Source organism: Parasteatoda tepidariorum, chromosome 5 (genome assembly GCF_982258835.1).
Source record: "Parasteatoda tepidariorum strain Cologne lab strain chromosome 5, Ptep-v5.0, whole genome shotgun sequence".
Classification (NCBI taxonomy): Eukaryota; Metazoa; Arthropoda; class Arachnida; order Araneae; family Theridiidae; genus Parasteatoda; species Parasteatoda tepidariorum.
In genome coordinates, this window is record NC_141759.1 from 53894506 (window position 1) to 53914393 (window position 19888).

At 28.1% G+C, this 19888-nt stretch overlaps 1 protein-coding gene across 1 annotated transcript; it reads left to right on the forward strand.

The window, feature by feature from the left end:
• The first annotated feature begins 1124 nt into the window (after positions 1-1124).
• On the forward strand, positions 1125-15874 carry Hacd1 (3-hydroxyacyl-CoA dehydratase 1). Its single transcript, XM_016052511.5, has 7 exons — positions 1125-1659; positions 2084-2201; positions 6279-6386; positions 11040-11161; positions 12328-12367; positions 14205-14343; positions 15569-15874. Exons 1-7 carry the CDS (start codon positions 1562-1564, stop codon positions 15655-15657), a joined length of 714 nt encoding a protein of 237 aa, XP_015907997.2. The 5' UTR covers positions 1125-1561; the 3' UTR covers positions 15658-15874.
• Positions 15875-19888: the final 4014 nt, after the last annotated feature.

Here is a 19888-nt window from a genome sequence, read left to right on the forward strand (position 1 = left end):
GATATTTCATGTTAATTTTCTTTGATATACAAAAAACTGAACATTTTTGCACTCATCAAAACTTCTCACACCGCATAAATTTCCGAATAAGAAAGACGAAAATATGCAGACCCTCTTTAAGTATTACATATGTTCTATTTATTTTATGTTTTCATTAATCAAATCGTCAAATAAAAAAAATTTCATATTAAACGATATTTTAACTTGTAAATCTCTAAGTTCTAAAGGCAAAGTAAGTCAGGCTGATAAAAAATGACTGTTTTTCCCAAAATAATCAAGCAAAATAGATGGAAAGGAGAATTTTTCTCGAATTGAGAAGCTATAAGAAGTAAAATATAAAACGAATAATGAAACGCGCCGTCACACAATCGTGGAAGAGATGACATCACGTTCAGAATAACGTTTTAGCTGACGTACACTAGCAATAGTATTAAATTGCATTGTCAATGAAAATCTCATGACAAGGTAGATTTTAGATGACCATACGAAACGTTGCAAACGGAAACCTTATAATTATGTAGATTTAGGATGATTTTCATCTTAGAACTAGCGTTATTCAAGGTTTTTTTTTCACTTGAAAACCCTAAAACAACCTCGTTTTAAGGTTGTTAGGCAGAAGGTTGTTTTCCAAGGTTTTGGATTAGGGTAATGTGCGTAGAATAGAGCAGATTGTCGCAGACCTCGTTTTAAGGTTAGAAGGTTTACACGTAAACCGTGTAAAAAACCCTTTTTAGGTTTACATGAAAAGGTTTTTGTTGGGGGGAAAAAACCTTATATTGCTATCTGGGAATGAGTATCTTTTTTAAATGGAAAAGTATAGTATGAACTCTAAGTTTATATCATCTATTTAAAAATTTTAATTACCGATGTAACCTCGCAAAGTCATGAGACGTAATAATTCGAAAGTCTGTTCTTTTCTTTAAAAAAATGAAAAGGAAAGAAAAGAAATACGAAGTACTAAGATGAAAATCGAAAAGCTCCAGAAAATTCTGCTATTTGCCTAGACATGATCTTAGTTTGGAGATCTTTTAATTATATCTATCGCCAAGAATAAGCTATTTTTAGAAACCACTTTAGTGAATAAACATTCTTAGTGAATAAACATCCTTAATGAAGTACGACTCGTGGCTTTTATTTTTTAAACCACAGTCCGAATCATAAAATTCTAGAATTAAATTAAAATTCTTCAACTAATTAATAAATATGTTAAAATAATGGCAATGAATAGAAGTGATAACCATCCATATAAAATTAATTTGAAAAGCTTATTTTTAAATAATAAGAATGAAGTTCTTTTAATTAATTATTAATAAGTAAATTTTTTAAATAAACTAGTTTTGAAATAAATTTATACCGAGGCAATTAATGTCAATAAAACACGATAGATGGCAGCAATATCGCTCATTAAAGTCAACTATTTTTGTTCCACTTCTCTGATTTTACTTCAATCAGCAGTAGAGGCGAGATATTTGTTTAATTGGAACTGTTCAAAAGTTATCTTCATTACGAGACGAATGTTACGTGTATGCGGTAAATTCCGCTAAAAATTTTCCTTGTAGAAATGAAGAATGAGAAATCAGTAGAAGAAAAGAGTAAAAAGGAGATGGCCGCGCTTTCTAAAGCATACTTATTTTTGTATAATGGTATTCAAAGTGTGGGGTAAGATAATAATTTAATTATGATATTTACAATTTTTCATTATTCAAAATAAACTGCTTTTTACATATTTTGTAGATTCTTGTACTTGTGTTCAATAGGCTTATAAATATAAATACGAATAAGTTTTAAAGAATTTATAATTTTTGGCAGGCATGTGATAACTGAATTAATAGAAAATATTAAGTATTCTATGAATAATTGTAATTTCAGCTCTAATCTTAAAAAAAAACGTGTTGCATTGATTGATGATTAAAAGAATTTTTTTTTTTTAATTCTATCGCTTGTTCATGCCCTTACAGTGTAATTCTCTCCTTATTTCAGTTTCTTATCTTTACTAGCTGTTTCTTACATGTAATCGCTGTAGAAAAAATCCTATCCTTTATATCTGCTCATTATGTAATTCTTTTTCTTTTATCATTTTAAGGTGGAGCTGTATATTATTTCAAACTGTGAAACTACTATTAGAAAATAAAGCTGTAGATGACTGTTGGGCTTTGTGTGGGAGAAATCTTCAAATATTCCAAACTTTAGCACTTCTAGAAGTAATTATTTATTTCTCCTAGTACAGTTTCAGTTTGTTTGAGAATTCAATGTTCGCCTTAAATGTTAATTATAACCTGTTTTATTTAAAATCACACCTCACATAACAGTGATAACCTATATTTCTGCTAGTTTTTAGCCCCTACAAACATATATGTTATAAATAGCTTATAGTATTTAAGAGTTGCCAGAAATGGTTTTGAAGTTGTAACTATGAAAACTAACCAAATATTATGTTTACAATAAATTAATGTTTTCCAATGTTAAACAAAATATAAATAAAAATTATACAATTTAAAAGAGAAAATTTTTATGTTCTTTCTGGTAATTTTCTGTAATATATACTGCAATTTTCACTATATCTTTGAGGGGTTCACCAAGGTGAGCCCAGCCCAGAAAAAAAACAGTGTTTTTTTTCTCATATTAGGATCACTTTAAAAAAAAACATCATTGTACCCATCAAGTTTTTTTCACATTTTATTATTTCCGATCGGTTTTCTTTGTAATTATCAAACCAAATTGTTCTTTAAAATAATCATTATTGTTTTATAAATTTACCTTAGTAACTTTTTATGCAAAATTAAAAGTTATATGAAATAAAACATATTTCAGTAATCTATTTTTTACAACAAAAAAAATTATGATTCAATATATGAAAGATACAAATATAGAATCAATACATTAAAAAATAAAGTAAGTACATGATTAATAAAACATATACGTAAACCCAGTTTTCAAAAAGTAATATTTTTTAACATTTTTAGTTTTGAAAAAATTGTCCTTAATGAGTCTTTTTAAAAATTAGACCAAAATAGCCCTATTTTATAATATTTCGATTGTAGACTGTACCTGTTACCATCCAGTGTTATCTTTTGGAGAAGAAAAATCTATGTTTGAAGAAAAAGTTTTAAAGATTGAATCCAGAATTTGGCATAAAACCATAATTTTAAAAATATCAGTTGAAAAACAAAACTTCTCATCTAATTGCTGAATTATTCATTGTTTCTGTAATGACAGCTAGACTGGAAAGAATATTTTCTGATTTTACATTAGTACAGTTGTAACTGTGAAATCGCTGATGGACTAAAAAGCGAGAATAGTTTTTGTTATGTTTAAACATTTCAATAAAAAGAAATAATATAATAATTTTACATTTTATGGGTTCAAGAATGTATTTTATTTAATATTTATGAATCTTATTTTTGTCTACTAATATAATTGACAAAAAATTTGTTAATTACAAAAAGGAAGATTGAATTTATATATTGAACATATATACTTATTTATTAATCAAGTGTGAATGCATATTGTAGATATTGGTTGTTTATTCAGAAAATATTTATTAAGTTTTATAAGTTCTACTTGTTCATTAGAATCTTAAATTATGTATTTGGAATGTTTAGGAAACAAATGTTTAAAAGTTGATAATTTTTTGTACATTGTAAGACATATAAAGAATTCATGCTCTGAGAAAAATAAAAATGAACGTACTATGTGCTATAAAACGACATGTTCATTTCATGAATGCATACAAAGTTCTAGAAATTTCATTTTGTTTTTATGCATTTATATACATATATTTATGTGTTTATCTGCATCTTGCATGCAAATTTTATGTTTATAAAACTAATCGCATAATTTATTATTATGCGTTACATTTTACAAGGAATCATTTCAGTAAAAATGGCTGAAATAGTTATTCTAATATCCATTTCTTTTGTTAATTTCTTTGGTAATAATAATAATGTAATATTTTTTTCAGCATGTACTGTATCTTTTATTTATATTTAGTATATATACAGTCAGACCTCGATATAAGGTCATCCACATATAAGGTCACCCCTCATTTAAGGTCACTTTTCCAAAGTCCCGGCTCACTGAATAGGAATTTTTTGTTACAGATTATTGGATATATGGTCAAGTTTTAAAAATCGTTATCGCTTATAACGTCATTTTTATCTGAGGTGAGGGGAGCTCTTTTCTAACAAAAACCTATTTAACTTCCTTACAAGGCAATTACCCCTCTCGGGTTCTAGAAAAATGTTGCAGCCAACGAACAAGCTACAATTTCTGAAATTGTTTCACAAGTTGTGGACAGTGAGGACAATGACAGTGATCCTGAGACTGTAGCTGTAACCCAAGCAGAAGCCTTCAATGTAATAAATGTCATACGAAATTTTTTTACAAACCATGAGGGAGCTGAGGAACATTTTGAGAAGTTACAAAGTCTAGGAAACATTCGAAAAATGAAACCAAAAACGAAACAGACCTGCATAAATGGTTATTTTATATAAGGTACGATGCAATGTGTGTATGTACACTTTGAGGAAATTTGTAAACAGCTTTATTTTAAATTAAATTTTTTTTTTTTTTTAATCCTACTTTATTTAATTCTTTACTAATTCTGTTAAAATTTATTGACTTAAATATTTAATTTATTGCCGATCGTTTTTGTTTGTATTACCGTTTTTAAAAAATCATAATGTGTACTATTTGCGTGCTTAATTGCGAACTGCTAATGAATCGGTTAAAGGGTCACCCCGTTTTTAAGGTCACTTTTGCGATGTCCCTTAGGGTGACCTTATATTGAGGTCTGACCAGTGTTTTCACTACAGCGCGAGAATCTCGCATATTTTTTTATTTTCTCGCATTAAAAAATTATTAACGCGAGAAATTCGCGCACTGAATTTATCAATTTTAAAATGCACGAATCTCTTGAATTTTGGAAAAAATTTAGTCTTCCGCCATTTTGAAAAAGACATGAAAACAGCTACGACAAGTGTTGAGAAAAAAGTGAGTTCTTTATAAGTTGTTTAAAGTTATCTCTAGTTTTCGCTGTTCATGAATTACCAAACTCCCTCATCGACAATTTAGAGCAATTTGTAAAAGTTTAAGTCTGTGAAAACTAATCTGGAAGACCTGACAAAGAGTATGAACATGGAAATAACTTCAACAAACTTCACTATTCCATAACAGAAATAATTGAAGAACCTATGCTGGCAGATGTAGAGGATAGGAAAGTGTGTGCACAATGCTACAAATTTAATTAGTGATTCCGAATAGTTCAGCATCTGTTGCAAGGTTATTTAGCCCCCAAACCGAATTAAAACAAAATATCGTAACAGATCGATTGGTAAGCATTTGAGCAAACCTAATGAGAATAGCTAATGAAAAAGTAGATACAGAACATTTTCCATATGATAATGCAGCAAAAATATTCAATGTTTAATGGTTTAGAAGTCAGAAGATGTTAAAAATTTATTATAATTATTTAAAAATATTATAATAAATTTTCAACATCTTCTGACTTCTAAACTCAGAATAGAAAAAATAGAAATATTTTTTTTCCAAGTCTATTCGTGTTTTTTTAATTTTTAGAAATCTCACTTAACTTTTTGAAATCTCACCCTGTTTTTGAGAAAGGGTGAGAAATTCTCTCCCATTTTTTTTCCTGTAATGAAAACACTGGGTCTGACTGTATATAAGTATGCATGTAGAATATACTTGAAAGAACTGATTTATCTTCGGGTGAAATCTGATCTTTTCATGAAAAACTCTAATACTTATCCCCACATAAAATTGTTTTTTTTTTTTTTTTTTTTTTCATACATAAAAAAAAGAAACCTGGTGAGCTGGGTTTTCTGAAAAACCCAGGTTTTTGCTAACTCTATCTTTTGTAACAACAACAACAAAATTAAACTACTTTCGAAACAAAAATTTCATGTTTAAATCTTATAACATTTAGAGTTGGTAATTTTAAATTTTTTTTATGGATATTAAGCACTTTATTTAAGTTTTCCATTATTATTAAAAATGTTTGAATAACTTTGTCAGTCACGAAATTGATTTTAAAAATTTACCAAAAAAAAATAATAAATTTCACTTTTTTCTGAGAAAAGTTACTGCTTAGAGTACCATTTTACTTTGAACTGAGTTTAATCAGCTAACCATAAAAATAATGATTTAATAACATATATTTTTATTATTTAATTACCAATATATTTTTTAATGTTTTTTAAGTTTACAACAATTTTAAGTTTTTTTAATTGGTTTTGCTTTATTTGAACTATGTTTTTCAGGTTTTTCATTGTATGTTTGGTCTTGTCCCATCTAGTGCCGCTACTACTTTTATACAAGTGTTCTCCCGTGTCTTTCAAGTTTGGGGAATTTTAAGTCCGGTTAAAGAGGTAAAATGTGTGAAAATCTGTTTATAATTTTAAATCTTTGCCAATAAGTGCTTTGAAAATCATCAATATTATCCCCCGTTCTCCAAAAGCCAGTTCTTGAATTTTTACTAAAAATGTAGGTATCCTTTCTAAGAAAATTATTACGTCTGTATAAAAAATTTTGAAAAAAGTATCTACATAGAAAAGAAATAAGACTAGGTACTTAATTTGCTTATTGATGTAGTCTTATTCTATATATGTTTTTATCGTAAATTTAAAAAAACTGTCTAAATATGAAAGTTTTTGTATTTCTTTTGTCTCTAAACTTGTGTAAAAATTTTATTAAGAAATTATTTTTAAAAATATTTTGTTGACTTAAATTTATTTTGATTCCTGAAATACCAGTTTGAGTAAAATATAAAAATAAAATTTTATGCACACCTGGTATATTAAATAAAATCAATTATATTGAAACATTGTTTAATATACAATGTTCTGTCCTATTTACTTACGAAAATTCCATTTGTCATTAGAATCTACTGTATTAAGAATTTTTTATACAATTAAAAGTTACACATGAACAGAAAAAATTGAATTAAAAGTATTTTTTAATTTGGTTTAATAAATAATGTAAAGTAAAAAACCACAAACCTAAAATCCAGGTTAATCAAAATGCAATTTCTTCTTAAAAAATGTTTTAATGAAAACAAGATTTCATTACTGTAACTATGAAAAAGCAACTGCTTAGACAATAACACAACAAAAAAAGTTTGAATATTTTAATGAACTGAAAGACCATCTAAAATCTGGAGATAAAATAAATTCACACTGCATCTTCGAAAACTGAAGTTCTTAGAATTTATAATTCAAAAATCAGTTCAAAGTGTGACACTAAACAAAAAAGTAAAGAATTGCATTATAATCCGCTATCATTCAAATGTGCAATGTAAGTTGTAAATATGAATCCCAATAAATATCTTGAAATGTATAAGCTTTATAATTTGTTCATCAGGAGATTGACACTTATGATATAATGTTAGAATGACCAAATAACAAGATTTGCTCCTATTTCTACATCAATATAGCATTTGTAAAAAAATTTAAAATACTTTTCTTATAATAAAAAAAAGAGATTGTGTATTAGAATGAATTGTCATTTAACTTTATTAAAAAACACAGCTTTGATTATGCCCCAAAAATTGCTTGTATCGATTATAATTGGAGTAACGGGTGATCTGAATTTTGCTCAAATTAATGAGGTTCTACTGTTTTTACATTTATTTATTTTCAATCAGAATAATTAAAAGTTGTTTTACACTTGCTATATATATATATATAAAATATATATGTGTGTGTGTTACCGTGAATGACCGAAATCAAAAGAATGTAGACTTTCACCGGGGAATGTCAACAATCACATAGTTGCTTTGGTGAATGTCCGTAATATTTGTTATACCCGATTTTATATCAATTTATTTGTTGATATTATTATATTTATTCCATATTTTAATATCTGCCAGTGTTTTCATCATAGAAAAAAAATGGGTGAGAATTTCTCACCCATTCTCAAAAATATGGTGAGATTTCAAAAAGTTAAGTAAGATTTCTAAAAACTAAAAAAAAAACACAAAAACTCTCGAAAAAAAATCATTTCTTTAATTATAATACATTTTTAATGTCTTCTATTTTTTAAAGCATTGAATATTTTTGGTGCATCATCATAGAAGATTTTGCCTTTACAAGGTATTTGTCCATCTTACATTCATTAGCACATAAAAAATTTGAATATCTTACATGGGAAAACCTTACCTACGGTAAACACGTGGTTGCAGAGAAATGTGTTCTGAAAGGGGTCCCGTGGTTGTGTTCTGTTGTTAGAAAAGGTTCAGAACAATACTGGTAAATAGAGAAGCTAGATAACGGTGCAGATGTTGAAAATAATGAAAGATCCAAGAAGAAAAGTGAAACGGATTTTATTCTAAATGGCATAATTCGAAGTTTTTCCAATATGCGAGAAATTCGCGAATTTTGAAATTGATTTATAGAATGGGCGAATTTCTCGCGGTAATTATTTTTTAATGCAAGAAAAGAAAAAAATATGCGAGATTCTCGCACTGTAGTGAAAACACTGACTGCTGAGGATAGATTAGGAAAAACATGGAAACATCAGTGTTCAGAGTATCAGTTAAATGCATACTGACCAGTGGAACTTGACCTTAAAAAAACATTGATGTAGGGCAGTGGCGTGGCAAGGGGGGGCATCATGCCCCGGGCGCTACTCACAAAGGGGCGCCAAATGGTCCGCAAAACAAAAAATTGCTGGATAATTTTTTTTAATTATAGTTTATTTCTGGAAAATATATTTTAAATTAGTGCCAGTGTAATATAATAAATGTTACATAATTCATAAATATTATTCATAATATTTAATTCATATTAAATATTATATTAAATTCATATTCATATTAAATATATTTCAATATTTAATTCACGTCCTTGCCATCGCGCTCTGCTTGGAATAAAAATGAAATGTTATTAAATGTTATATATAAGTTTAATGTCAGCATAAATTATATTATATATTTCATTATGTTACTACCTTTCAAACTCAAGACATTCTTGATAAGTAATAAATCAAATAAGATTACTTACTACATCTACTCGACGATTTTATTATTAAGTGAATAGAGTATGAAAAAATTTGTCAACAGAAAAATTTGTTGTTCTCATATTTGTCACCACGATTCAAAATGAATTCATTCATCTTCTGGCATCTACAGTTCGAAATCAACTAATAAACGTTATCAAAAGAAATAAATATTATGGACTTTTGTTTGATTAAACTCCTAATATCTCTCATCGAGAACAAATGTCCCAAGTTGCTAGGTATGCATATGCTGATTTTATCAATAAAAAAGTTTCCATCAAAGAATCTTTTTTGAGTTTTATTGAAATACATGCTAAAGATGCAGCCTCAACCGAAAATACAATTTTAGAGAAATTAAATTACGATGAAATTTCATTAACAAACTGCAGATCACAATGTTACGATTATGCTGCTGTGATGGCAGGTCACACATCTGAAACGCGATGGAGCGCCAAAATACAAGCGGTTATCGTTATCATCTATGGGCTTAGAGAATATAAAAGAACTAATATAAAAATTAGCAGAGCACACTACCACTACAAGTGACAACAGAAGTGAAGCTACAATTCTGTTGCAAAATATACTAACCTATAGTTTTATAACTTTAGCTAATTTCTGGTATGAAATTTTAAGAAGGATTGATCGTGTGCAGCTCAGATTACAAGATCCTAGAATGAATTTCAGAGAAGTGTTCCATGATCTCGAATCATTAGCAACTGAACTAGCCGAAATTTGAGACAAGCTCTGTAAAGAGGCAATAGAAAAAGCTGAGTCTCTTTGTGAAAAATAGGATATGGATAGAACAATACATGCCTGGAGAATTGGCTATGGTGGTCTTTCCGCAGAAAGTAAAATTTCTCGCGTTATGAAAAGCACTCTTGATCGCCTCCAACAAGAAATGTGTACACGATTAAGTGACCTTAATTTCAAATTTGGATTTCTACTAGACGTTGAAAATTTATTAAACAAGAATAATGTTGATAACGACCTTGAAAAAAAATTGTGAAAATCTGGATGAATTTTATAATACAGATTTCAATGTAATAGAACTTTTTATCAAAATATGTGACAGCAAAATGTTACTCCGCAGTAGAAAAGAAATTAAACCTAAAACTCCATTAGAATTTCTTACTTTTATAATCAATCTCAAATGAAGAAGATGTTTTTCCAAATCTGAGAGCGGCATTTCAAATACTCCTGACTATCTCAATATCAATTGCTAGCTGCGAACGTTCATTCAGCAAATTAAAATTAATTTTGACAGATCGCCTAAGTGACCTAGCATTTTTAAGTGTGGAAAGAGAAAAATTTTAAATGATCAATTTTGATGATATTATTGATACATTTGCTTCATCAAAAGCACGAAAATTTAGACATAGTAATAAGTTTTATTAATGTATTATAATCATATGATTATTAAATATATGTATCTCCTTAGAGATAATAAATATTTACTTTTTATTGTTTTAAAACTGCGTGTTTTTAAAATATTTCTCTATAAATATGTAAAATAAATTATAAGTATCTTTTGAACTAATTCTAGATGATCATATACATTTCAAAATCTAGTCTTGTTCTCTCAACTACATTTTTTGTCTCTATTTAAAGCCTAGCTTGAATCTATGACTTTATTTATTTTACGTTATTTATTTATTAATTTGCGAGTATATTTTACATATAATATTATATGGTTTTCGAATTGGGGGGGCGCTAAAAGGGTATTGTGCCCCGGGCGCGAGTTAAGCTCGCTACGCCACTGATGTAGGGCATACGGGACGAATGTATACCGAGCAGTGGCATTTAGCTAGACCTAGTATACATTTTGGACATTCACCAAAGCGGCTATGTGATTGTCAACTTTCAACATTGGAAGTCAACAACCACCAATTTTTGTCATTCACAGTAACGTACAGATGTATATATGAACTTATTGCTTTCCCTTTTCGGAAGTTTTGTTTCATAAATTCTTGCAAATTACATAATCTTTTTTTTACGAGTACTGATCATGTTTTATTGACTTTTAATAGGCACAAGCTTCTCCAGCTTTAGTTCTTACTTTGATTGCATGGGGAGTTACTGAATCAATAAGATATTCTTATTACTGTTTGAATTTAATAGGATCAGCACCTAAATTTATGACTTGGTGCAGGTATGCACATATATATATTTATATATTCTGTATAATTCTATGTTTGCTTACTGAAATTTACAATATTGATTATTTAAAAACTGTAGTAGAAATTTTAGTCTTTTATATTTTATTTATATCATTTTTTGTATTAATACCTAGAATACATTTACAGTAGAGCGCCGATTATCCGAACTGCTCGGGACCGAGCGTGGTTCGGATAATTGGAAAGTTGTTTAAAATCTAGTTGAAATGATTATTTTTAAACTTTTTTTTTTTCATTTTGAATTTTTTTATCATATTTCAGCTTTTTATAATTTTTTTGTCAATTACTGATTTTGCCACATTTTTCTTTATTTTCCATTGCAAAAGAAATCCAGCAAAAATTTTTGTTTCAAAGAAGATGCTATTTTTTGAGCAGCCATATCCCTTATTCTTTTTAAATAAATCAACTGAACTGGATCAACATCATTTTGACATTCTAGACTGTCAAAATAAAGTTTGAATTCTTGGAAGATAATTTTCAGTTGAAGAGGGCTAAAGGGGTATGTAGGTTTAACTGTATACATGTATGTATGGCTACTATAAGAAAACTGATAAAAAAGGTTGTAAATTAAGTATGGTCATTAAATGTAGTAGACATTATTTATTCTTTTAAATTTAGAAAAATTGTCGATAAGTTAAAAAGCATTCTAAACTTAAAGAAAAAAACGAGTTCGGATAATCGTCGCTCTACTGTAATTAAATTAAACTACATAATCATTTTACTTTTTAATCAAGCTGTGCTTATAAAAATTTTAATTTAATTAATTTTAGTACAGTAAGTTCATTTTTAAAAATTGTGTGCTTAAGAAAATTAATCTAATATTATGAATGAAAAGATTTTTTTTTCTTCCTTAACCTTAATATAAATTGAATTAATAATTATGTGTAATTAGCATTGCAGAGTTTAATAGATTTGCATAACATATTAAGTAAAATGATCAGTTAATATATCAATGTTTTGTTGTTAGTATAAAGACAGTTTCAACATTTTCTTTTAAAATACCAGGCTTACCTCAGCAGTTTCATCAAAATGATAATTGTTACACTTGCCAAAATATTAATCATTTAAACAAGTATTGATTAAAAAATATTTCGTAAAATATATTTTAATTATTAAATAATATTTTTATTTTCTTCACCAGGTACACATTTTTCATTGGATTATATCCAGCTGGAGTTCTTGTAAGTTTAGTCACTAAATCCATTTACTCTTATTATAAATTATTCGCTAAATTTTAGGAGGCACAATTTATTATATTTCATTTATCAGACATCACATGCATTAACACTTGAAACTAAATATTTAGTTAACATAATGATTATATCTTTCCGTATTCAAATTTAGTATCTTAAAATAAATAATTAAATAAAGTGGTAGCACTTTAGCCAATTTTTTTTTCTTCTTTATTTTGGATTTTAGTGCAAACTATACTATCAAAATCTATAAATATAATAATTTTGCCTTACTATCTTATTAAGTTCTACTTCGTTGGTTCACAATTCCAATTTTGCACAGATCCTTTTATAGTTTGTGCGAGAATGATGTGTATTAAATTGTAAAGCTCAGAGTGTGTTTTAAAGAATTTAGAAAACAAATTAATTTATTCTATTATAAATATATATGCAGCTGTTTTGAAATTGTAGACAAGTATCATCCGTATAAATATTGTAAGTATGTACTCGGATGATAGGAATTTATATGTAGTTGTAAGGAATATTTAAAAATAGCCTTTAATATTAGAAATTTAGATAATCAAATTATTCTGAGTTAGCAGAGTTTTACCATAGTTACACTAATTTTTTAAACAAATAATAATTAGTTTATTTAAAACAAAAGCTTAGGTTTAACAAAGCCTAGTATAGTTGTACCTCAAGTACTGCCATTTTACTAGCTTAATTCTCTGTCTCTTTTTTTTTTTTTTTCCCTTAAACGAGCAATCTCACTAAATAAAGTACAAAAAGGTTTTTAAAAGAAATATGTAATTAGAATTCCTAAAAACTATCGCTAAATGAATCTAAATTAAATGCTTCTTTAATCTGTTAGATTTTTTTATTTTTAGAAGTTTTGTATTGACAGAAATGAAATCGTTAAACATTAATCTAAAACATAATTCTTGCACGATGGAAAATTTTTTCAATGTACTGCATTGTTATCTTTTGGGAAATTTGGCAAATTCAGATTATCCTCTTAGCCTAGGTGATATCTTTATGTTTAATAAATGTATTTTAATTTAGTTTTGTTTGTCTAATCTTATTTCATCAAAACTCTCTCAAACTTTCAGATTTAAAGTAATACAAATTGTTTGTTAATATAAATATAAGCGAATATAATAATATATATATAAGTTACATATTTGTATTTATTAAATCTACAATACAAGGATTCTTTCACTTCCAAGAAAAATTATGGAAATTAAAATATGCTTTAAAATCTTCAGATGATTTTTCTCGTAAAAAGTTATTTTGATTTATTTGTATGAATGTTAGTTTTGAAAGTAAAGCTTGTTTTCTGTCACCATTAATTTCATTTTTATTAGTATCACCTTTTGATCAATTACACAAATCAGTTAAAAACTTAGAAAATTTTATAAATATTACTTGGATTCCCCCCCCCCCCCAAAAAAAAAACTTAAGTGTTTTTTTTTTTTTTTTTTTTTTTTAAAGTTTATTTTAAAATTGCAAAGAAAATTGCTTTAGAGAAAATATATTTATGTCAAAATCTCCAGTTTACTATGCATATTAATTTACTCATCTCTTGTAGTAGTGACAATTGCTCCATAAAAGTAAAACTGTTTTGCATCATTAAACGGAATGTCGCTCAAAATGGCGGTTTTTATTACACAAATTATAAATAAGTTCAGCTATTGCAAACTGATAAACTACTATTTTTAGTCCTTCATTCAAAATGTTTAAAATTGTGTTAAGATGCATTTTTTCGGATCTTTCTTAATTATTCATTTATCCTTCTAAGTTAATAGTGATCATAGTCTCTGTTTATCCATTATATACTTTATTTCAGGGAGAATCTGGAAATGTATATTATGCTCTCAATACCCTCAGAAATAAGAAGCTATTTTCTCTTGCTCTTCCAAATCGCTTGAATTTTTCATTCAACTTCTATTATGCCACTATTGCTCTTATGCTGACTTATTTTCCTGGTAAGTTTATTTTTATACATAGATTTGTTTTTGTAACCTAGAGGTAATGCTGAAATATTAAAATATATTCAAACAGTCTCCATAAAAAAAAAAATTATAATTCAATTCAGCTAGCCTTTTTTTTTTTTTTTTTCCCCTCTACTCGATTTTGTTGCTTTTTTAGTCAAGTTGTTATACGATCAGATTTATTTTAGTAATGTAATCTTATTTACATTCACGATGTATAAAATATTAATGTTAATTTTCCCTTCTTTTTTTTTGCTTTGATAACTATAGTATTTTTTGAAAGAGTGTTAATGTGTTTTTGTTTATGTTATTTCATTTTCCAGTTATCGCTCTGGCTATTTAATTTCATTGATGTTTTAAGCTTATTATTAAAAAACAAATTTTACATTTCACTTTTATTAACTTTATTTTTAAGAAAAGGGCATTTGAAAAGTATTAAATTGCATTAACATTTCCAGATAATTCATTTCTGATTGAGAATTCATATTATTATGTAACAATGACCAGGGGTCTGTTTAGAAGAAATTTGGGTCCGTTAACGGACCCTTCACAAAATATCTTATCATAAAAATGGACCCTTCACAAAATGATTTTGTGAAGACAGAAAACAAGAAAGATGGATGTAACGAATTAGTTTTATCTTCGGCAGACGCTTCTTCCATTATTCGTCCAAAGTGAATATTTGTATGTTGCATCTCTAATTTAGAAGCAGCAATGGCTGTTTATTTTTGAAAATTTAATTTTTTTATTATAATTTTACAGTGCCGAGCATAATCTTGTTACTATTTACAATTTAAAAACTCCTTGTAAAAGTGTTTTGCAATAACAGGACCGTATTTGCACAAATTCATAAAAGCGGACCCGGGTTGAAAGAATGTGAGTAATTTCTTCATAATTTCACGAAAAACGAACCTTTCACAAAATGTCTGGACAGACCCCTGATGACTCTCGTAACACTATCTAGAAGAAAAAGCCTAAAGTTTAATGTCTTAAAAAAATTCTGTATACTTGTTAAAAAATGATTTTTTTTTTAAAGTTTTAAAAATGATTAATTTAAAATACAGCTCCCTGATACTCATTCAGATCACTGAAATTGTAATTACCAAATTTTTCTATTAAAATAGAAAACAAAAAGAACTTATTATAAATTTCAATTTTTCTAATAGAATAACAGAAAATTATCTTAAATTAGAAATTCATTGCTCTTTTTCCTTTTCAGTGTTTCCCAAACTCTACATGCACATGTTTCGCCAAAGAAAGAAGATATTAGGTGGACCAGCTCAAACCATTGCTAAAAAAGTTAATTAACTCATACCTTATACATCAGTTGCCACTATGTATAAGACACACACACACGTTGCCACATATCTTATACATTAGTGCACAATTTCAACACTTCTTCCTATATTTCCAGCCACGTGCAATAAAGAATGTATATATTGTGAGTGTATTCACACTTAAGAAATTCATGTTATATTTAATATATATTTTCATTTTGTTGACTAATAAAATTGATTTTCTAAAATTTTCTCTTGTTAATTTTTGTAAAAAAAAATGATAAATTGAGTTTTAAAGTTAATAAATTTTGGAAGATATTTTCCACTCAAGATACTGAAACCCGCAGACAATTTTTAAAAAAATAGTGCGTGGAGTCCCTCCGCGCGAAAGAAGTTAAGCTTCGCAACCTGCGACGTTAATAGTAGAAGAATCAGCAGTCGTAGAAGGATCACTAGTTCTATTCAACGACTCTTTTTCCTGCTCCGCTCGCTTCCGTGCTCTGTAATTACGGTAATATTGTGCATTTTTCCTTCTTGAACCTGTGGAAGTGCTTGTGGTTGCCTCATCATCTCGCCCTGGAAAATGTATTTGTATTAATAATGTATGTGAATGCGTCATAATGCAATTTCAGAAGAGAAAACCTAACAATCAATTTATATTCACAAGAAACGTACCTTGACATAACCTTAAATCCGTCGCATTGTCCGTGGGATTGTTTTCACTCATTTTTTACAATTGTTATCCACTAAATTTGAAAATAAAAAATACTACCCTATTAAATTATATGTGTATCAAAACAAACTAAAAAAATATTTATAGAAAAACAATATTTTTATGCTAGTGAGAACCAAAACAATATGGAAATGAATGAGGGAAAACTGGATCCTACCACGTGATTTCCCGACCAATAACGATGTAGTGTTAAACGTTTAACGCAACCTTGTTAGAAGTCGCATAAGAAGTATAACTTCAAAAATCGCAATCCTTATTTGCTTACTGATAAGAATAGCTGAAAAACTTAGAACAGTAGAACCTCATTAACGTGAACTATTTTTAGATTCCCCGTCAAAATTGTCTATGCATATAATGCATTGAAGTACTTTTAAAGTGAAATATCTTTTAAGGTCAACTTAAATTTCATTACTCTTAAAAAAAGTTTACTTTTAATCTGAACAGAAAATTTATGATTCACTATTCTATTTAAATGATAGTGAGTTTTTTTTAATGTTTTGTTACTGTGTTGATAGCTGTAATATCAGGAATGAAATGAAAGAGTTCTATTACTGTTAAAGGAGGGCATTACAGGACAGGGTGAGTAGCGTTTGTAAAAAGTACTTAAAGGTGCTTTTTGGGGGATTTTGCTTTTAAAGGTGCTTTTTCAGCTGGCGTTTTTTAAAAAGTGCTTTTTTTTTCTCCCTTCAGTGATATCTGGTGGATCCCATGCATTTCACGAAAAATGGGGAGTTTGCTACATAATCATTCTCGCGGACTTCATGTCGTACCCACCTTATGACTTGCGCATGCGCGCACACTTGAAACCGAAATCAGAGTGCTCCAATTCAGATAGAGAATATCAGATCCTTATTAAATGTTTTTCTTTTTAATTTAGTTCTTGTTTATTTTATTTTACTTCTAACACTTTTTTTTGACGTAGGGGGTAAGGGTACTTTTGTTCTGAGTTCAGGGTAAAGTTGAATTCACTCGGTGATGTGGGAAAGTACTGATTGTTTCAATTTACGCGCGTTTCTTTTTGGGTTTTTTTTTTTAACGCTAAAACTGTTTATAAAAAGTTTTTGTTTTTCAATAATATTGATTGAATATCAATTTTTTGAGTGCTTGAAAAGTTTTTAAAAAGTGCTTATTTTTGATTCAAAGATTTGACTACGCACCCTGCAGGAAACAACATACGCCTTTTCGTACTCTAATATGAATAGTTTTCTTTCGCCTCCGAATGTAAAGAAGCATGTTTTCCTTAGAAATTACTGCCCATAATGATCCATTGTTCATGGGTAGTCCTTTCTTCCACACTCTCCTATGTTGTTTTAGGAGCTAAATTTTTTGTTTAATTTAGTTAAGGAATACTTAGGTTTACTTTCTTCTAGGTCTGTATTGTACAACTTTCCTCTAAAAAATTTCTGAACTAATAATTTCCTGCCCTCCTTAAAGTTGGCTATAATGAGGTTTGATTGTAATTACCGGTTTGAAATTTGTTAACATTAAAGATATCACAGAACTATAACTTATCAGGTCATTTTCAAAGTTTGCTTTAAAATACGTTTTCTTAGGAAAAAATTGCTCAAGAATAATTAAATTGATAATAAAAAATACATCATGTAAAACTTTTTTTTTAAAAGGACATCAAACACATAAAAAACTGCAACTTTAGTAGGAATAGTTTTAATAGATAAAAATAATTTTGCAAGAAACAAATATAATAAATAATATGTACAAATATGAGTTAAGATGTTGCATATTTTATCAACTAATGATTGATACAATTTAAGTTCATTTAGGTATAATTCTATTAAAAATCAAGTAATATACATATTAAATTACAAAAAGAAACTTATGTAAACATTTCTGATAACTAAAATATGGCAATTGAAGTAACCAATTGCAAAGCTCAAGTCCACTTTTTAAACACACTGTTAAAGAAGCTGTAAATAAAAATATCACTTAAACAATATTGGAAAATTGCTTATTTCGGATAAGATATTTTAATTAGATTTATTTAGAAGATCAATTAGAATGTAAAGGCAAAGTAAATTATTTAGCATTAATTCTTTGATTTGTGTATTTTTTAATGGTTCATTTCATTTGTAGTAAAGACATACTTCAGCAAATGAAATTTTTTTCATTTTAATCGTTGATAAAAACAAAAGTGGATTTTAATCCATTATTAATGCATATACGGGGTGGTTCAAAACTATAAAAACTCAACTCAGTGACGCAACAGCCCATAGAGGGCCAAGGCCTATTGTGCCCATCTCAGCTTTCTTGACCTTGGGCGCTGGGATGCAGGAGCAGATGTTCCGGTCAGGTGGTCAGCCGAACACAGAACCCCCAGTGTTGCATGCTTGGTACTCATTTATTGACTCACTGAAGGGGTGTGAGGCTGAGTCAACCTTACCCGGTCCGAGGATCGAACCCAGGACCTGTGGCACAGGAGCGTGAAGCGCTACCACTCTAAATATTCTTATTTTGTTATGGAATGTGTGCGCTAAAATGCCATATTGAGCAGGTAAAGAGAGCTGTTGAGTATGATTATACACCAAACCATGCACCATCTTGAATTTTGTATCACTGCTTCTGTCTATCTTGTATTTTTACTAACTTGTGATTAATGCTGCTTTACGTGCTAGTGCTTTATCACTGCATCAACATTCCTATACAAAATATGCTTATTTAAGTCCTCTCTGCCCACTTTTTCATTTTTGATGTATAGTTTTAAACCACCCTGTGATAGATTTACTCATAGCTCTCATTACAAATTGTTAATAAAATATATCACCAAGGATATTATAGTTTTACAGTTATACAAAAATAAAATGTATTTAAACTGTTATGGAAGAATTTATGCAGTTTTGTAACTGAAGGCTTCAAATTAATATTGGTAAAATTACAGATTTTTTCTATGTATGTCTTATCAAGAGTTAACGCTTTTTAAATGTTCTTAAGCATGCTTTTTAGGATAAAAGTTAATGCTTTACGACATATTTAAGTAATTTTGTTAAAATAGTCATTTTTTTCAACATCATCACAAAGAACTTTAGTCTAATTTCCATAATCAATCGCTCATATAAAAAATATAGTTCATGCAATTTTACTTAAGTCATTCTTAAAATAAAAAACTTTTTATCACAAGTTTAATTTAATAATATTTTTCTTATTTACAAATATCAAACCTAAAGTATGTATTATCTTTATTACTCACTATTTTATAATATTTATGAATATTTTTTAAGGCAAGATATAAAGCATTGTACAAAAGCAACCAATGAAAATAATTTTTAAGCATAACAGTGACCTAATTTAAGTTTTCGGATAAATAGTTACGTAAAAGAAATAAAAATTATGCTTTGACTGATGCTTTTGACCTTATTTTAAATTAATAACACTTAAAACAATAATTACTAAAAAAATTCAAAACATTTTTTGTCACTATTTGTATAATTGTTACGTAAATTGAAAGAATTGTGAAAGAAATGAGCTTCTAAGTTTTTACTCTGTTTAATATACCTGTACCTTGCTGCATTAAACA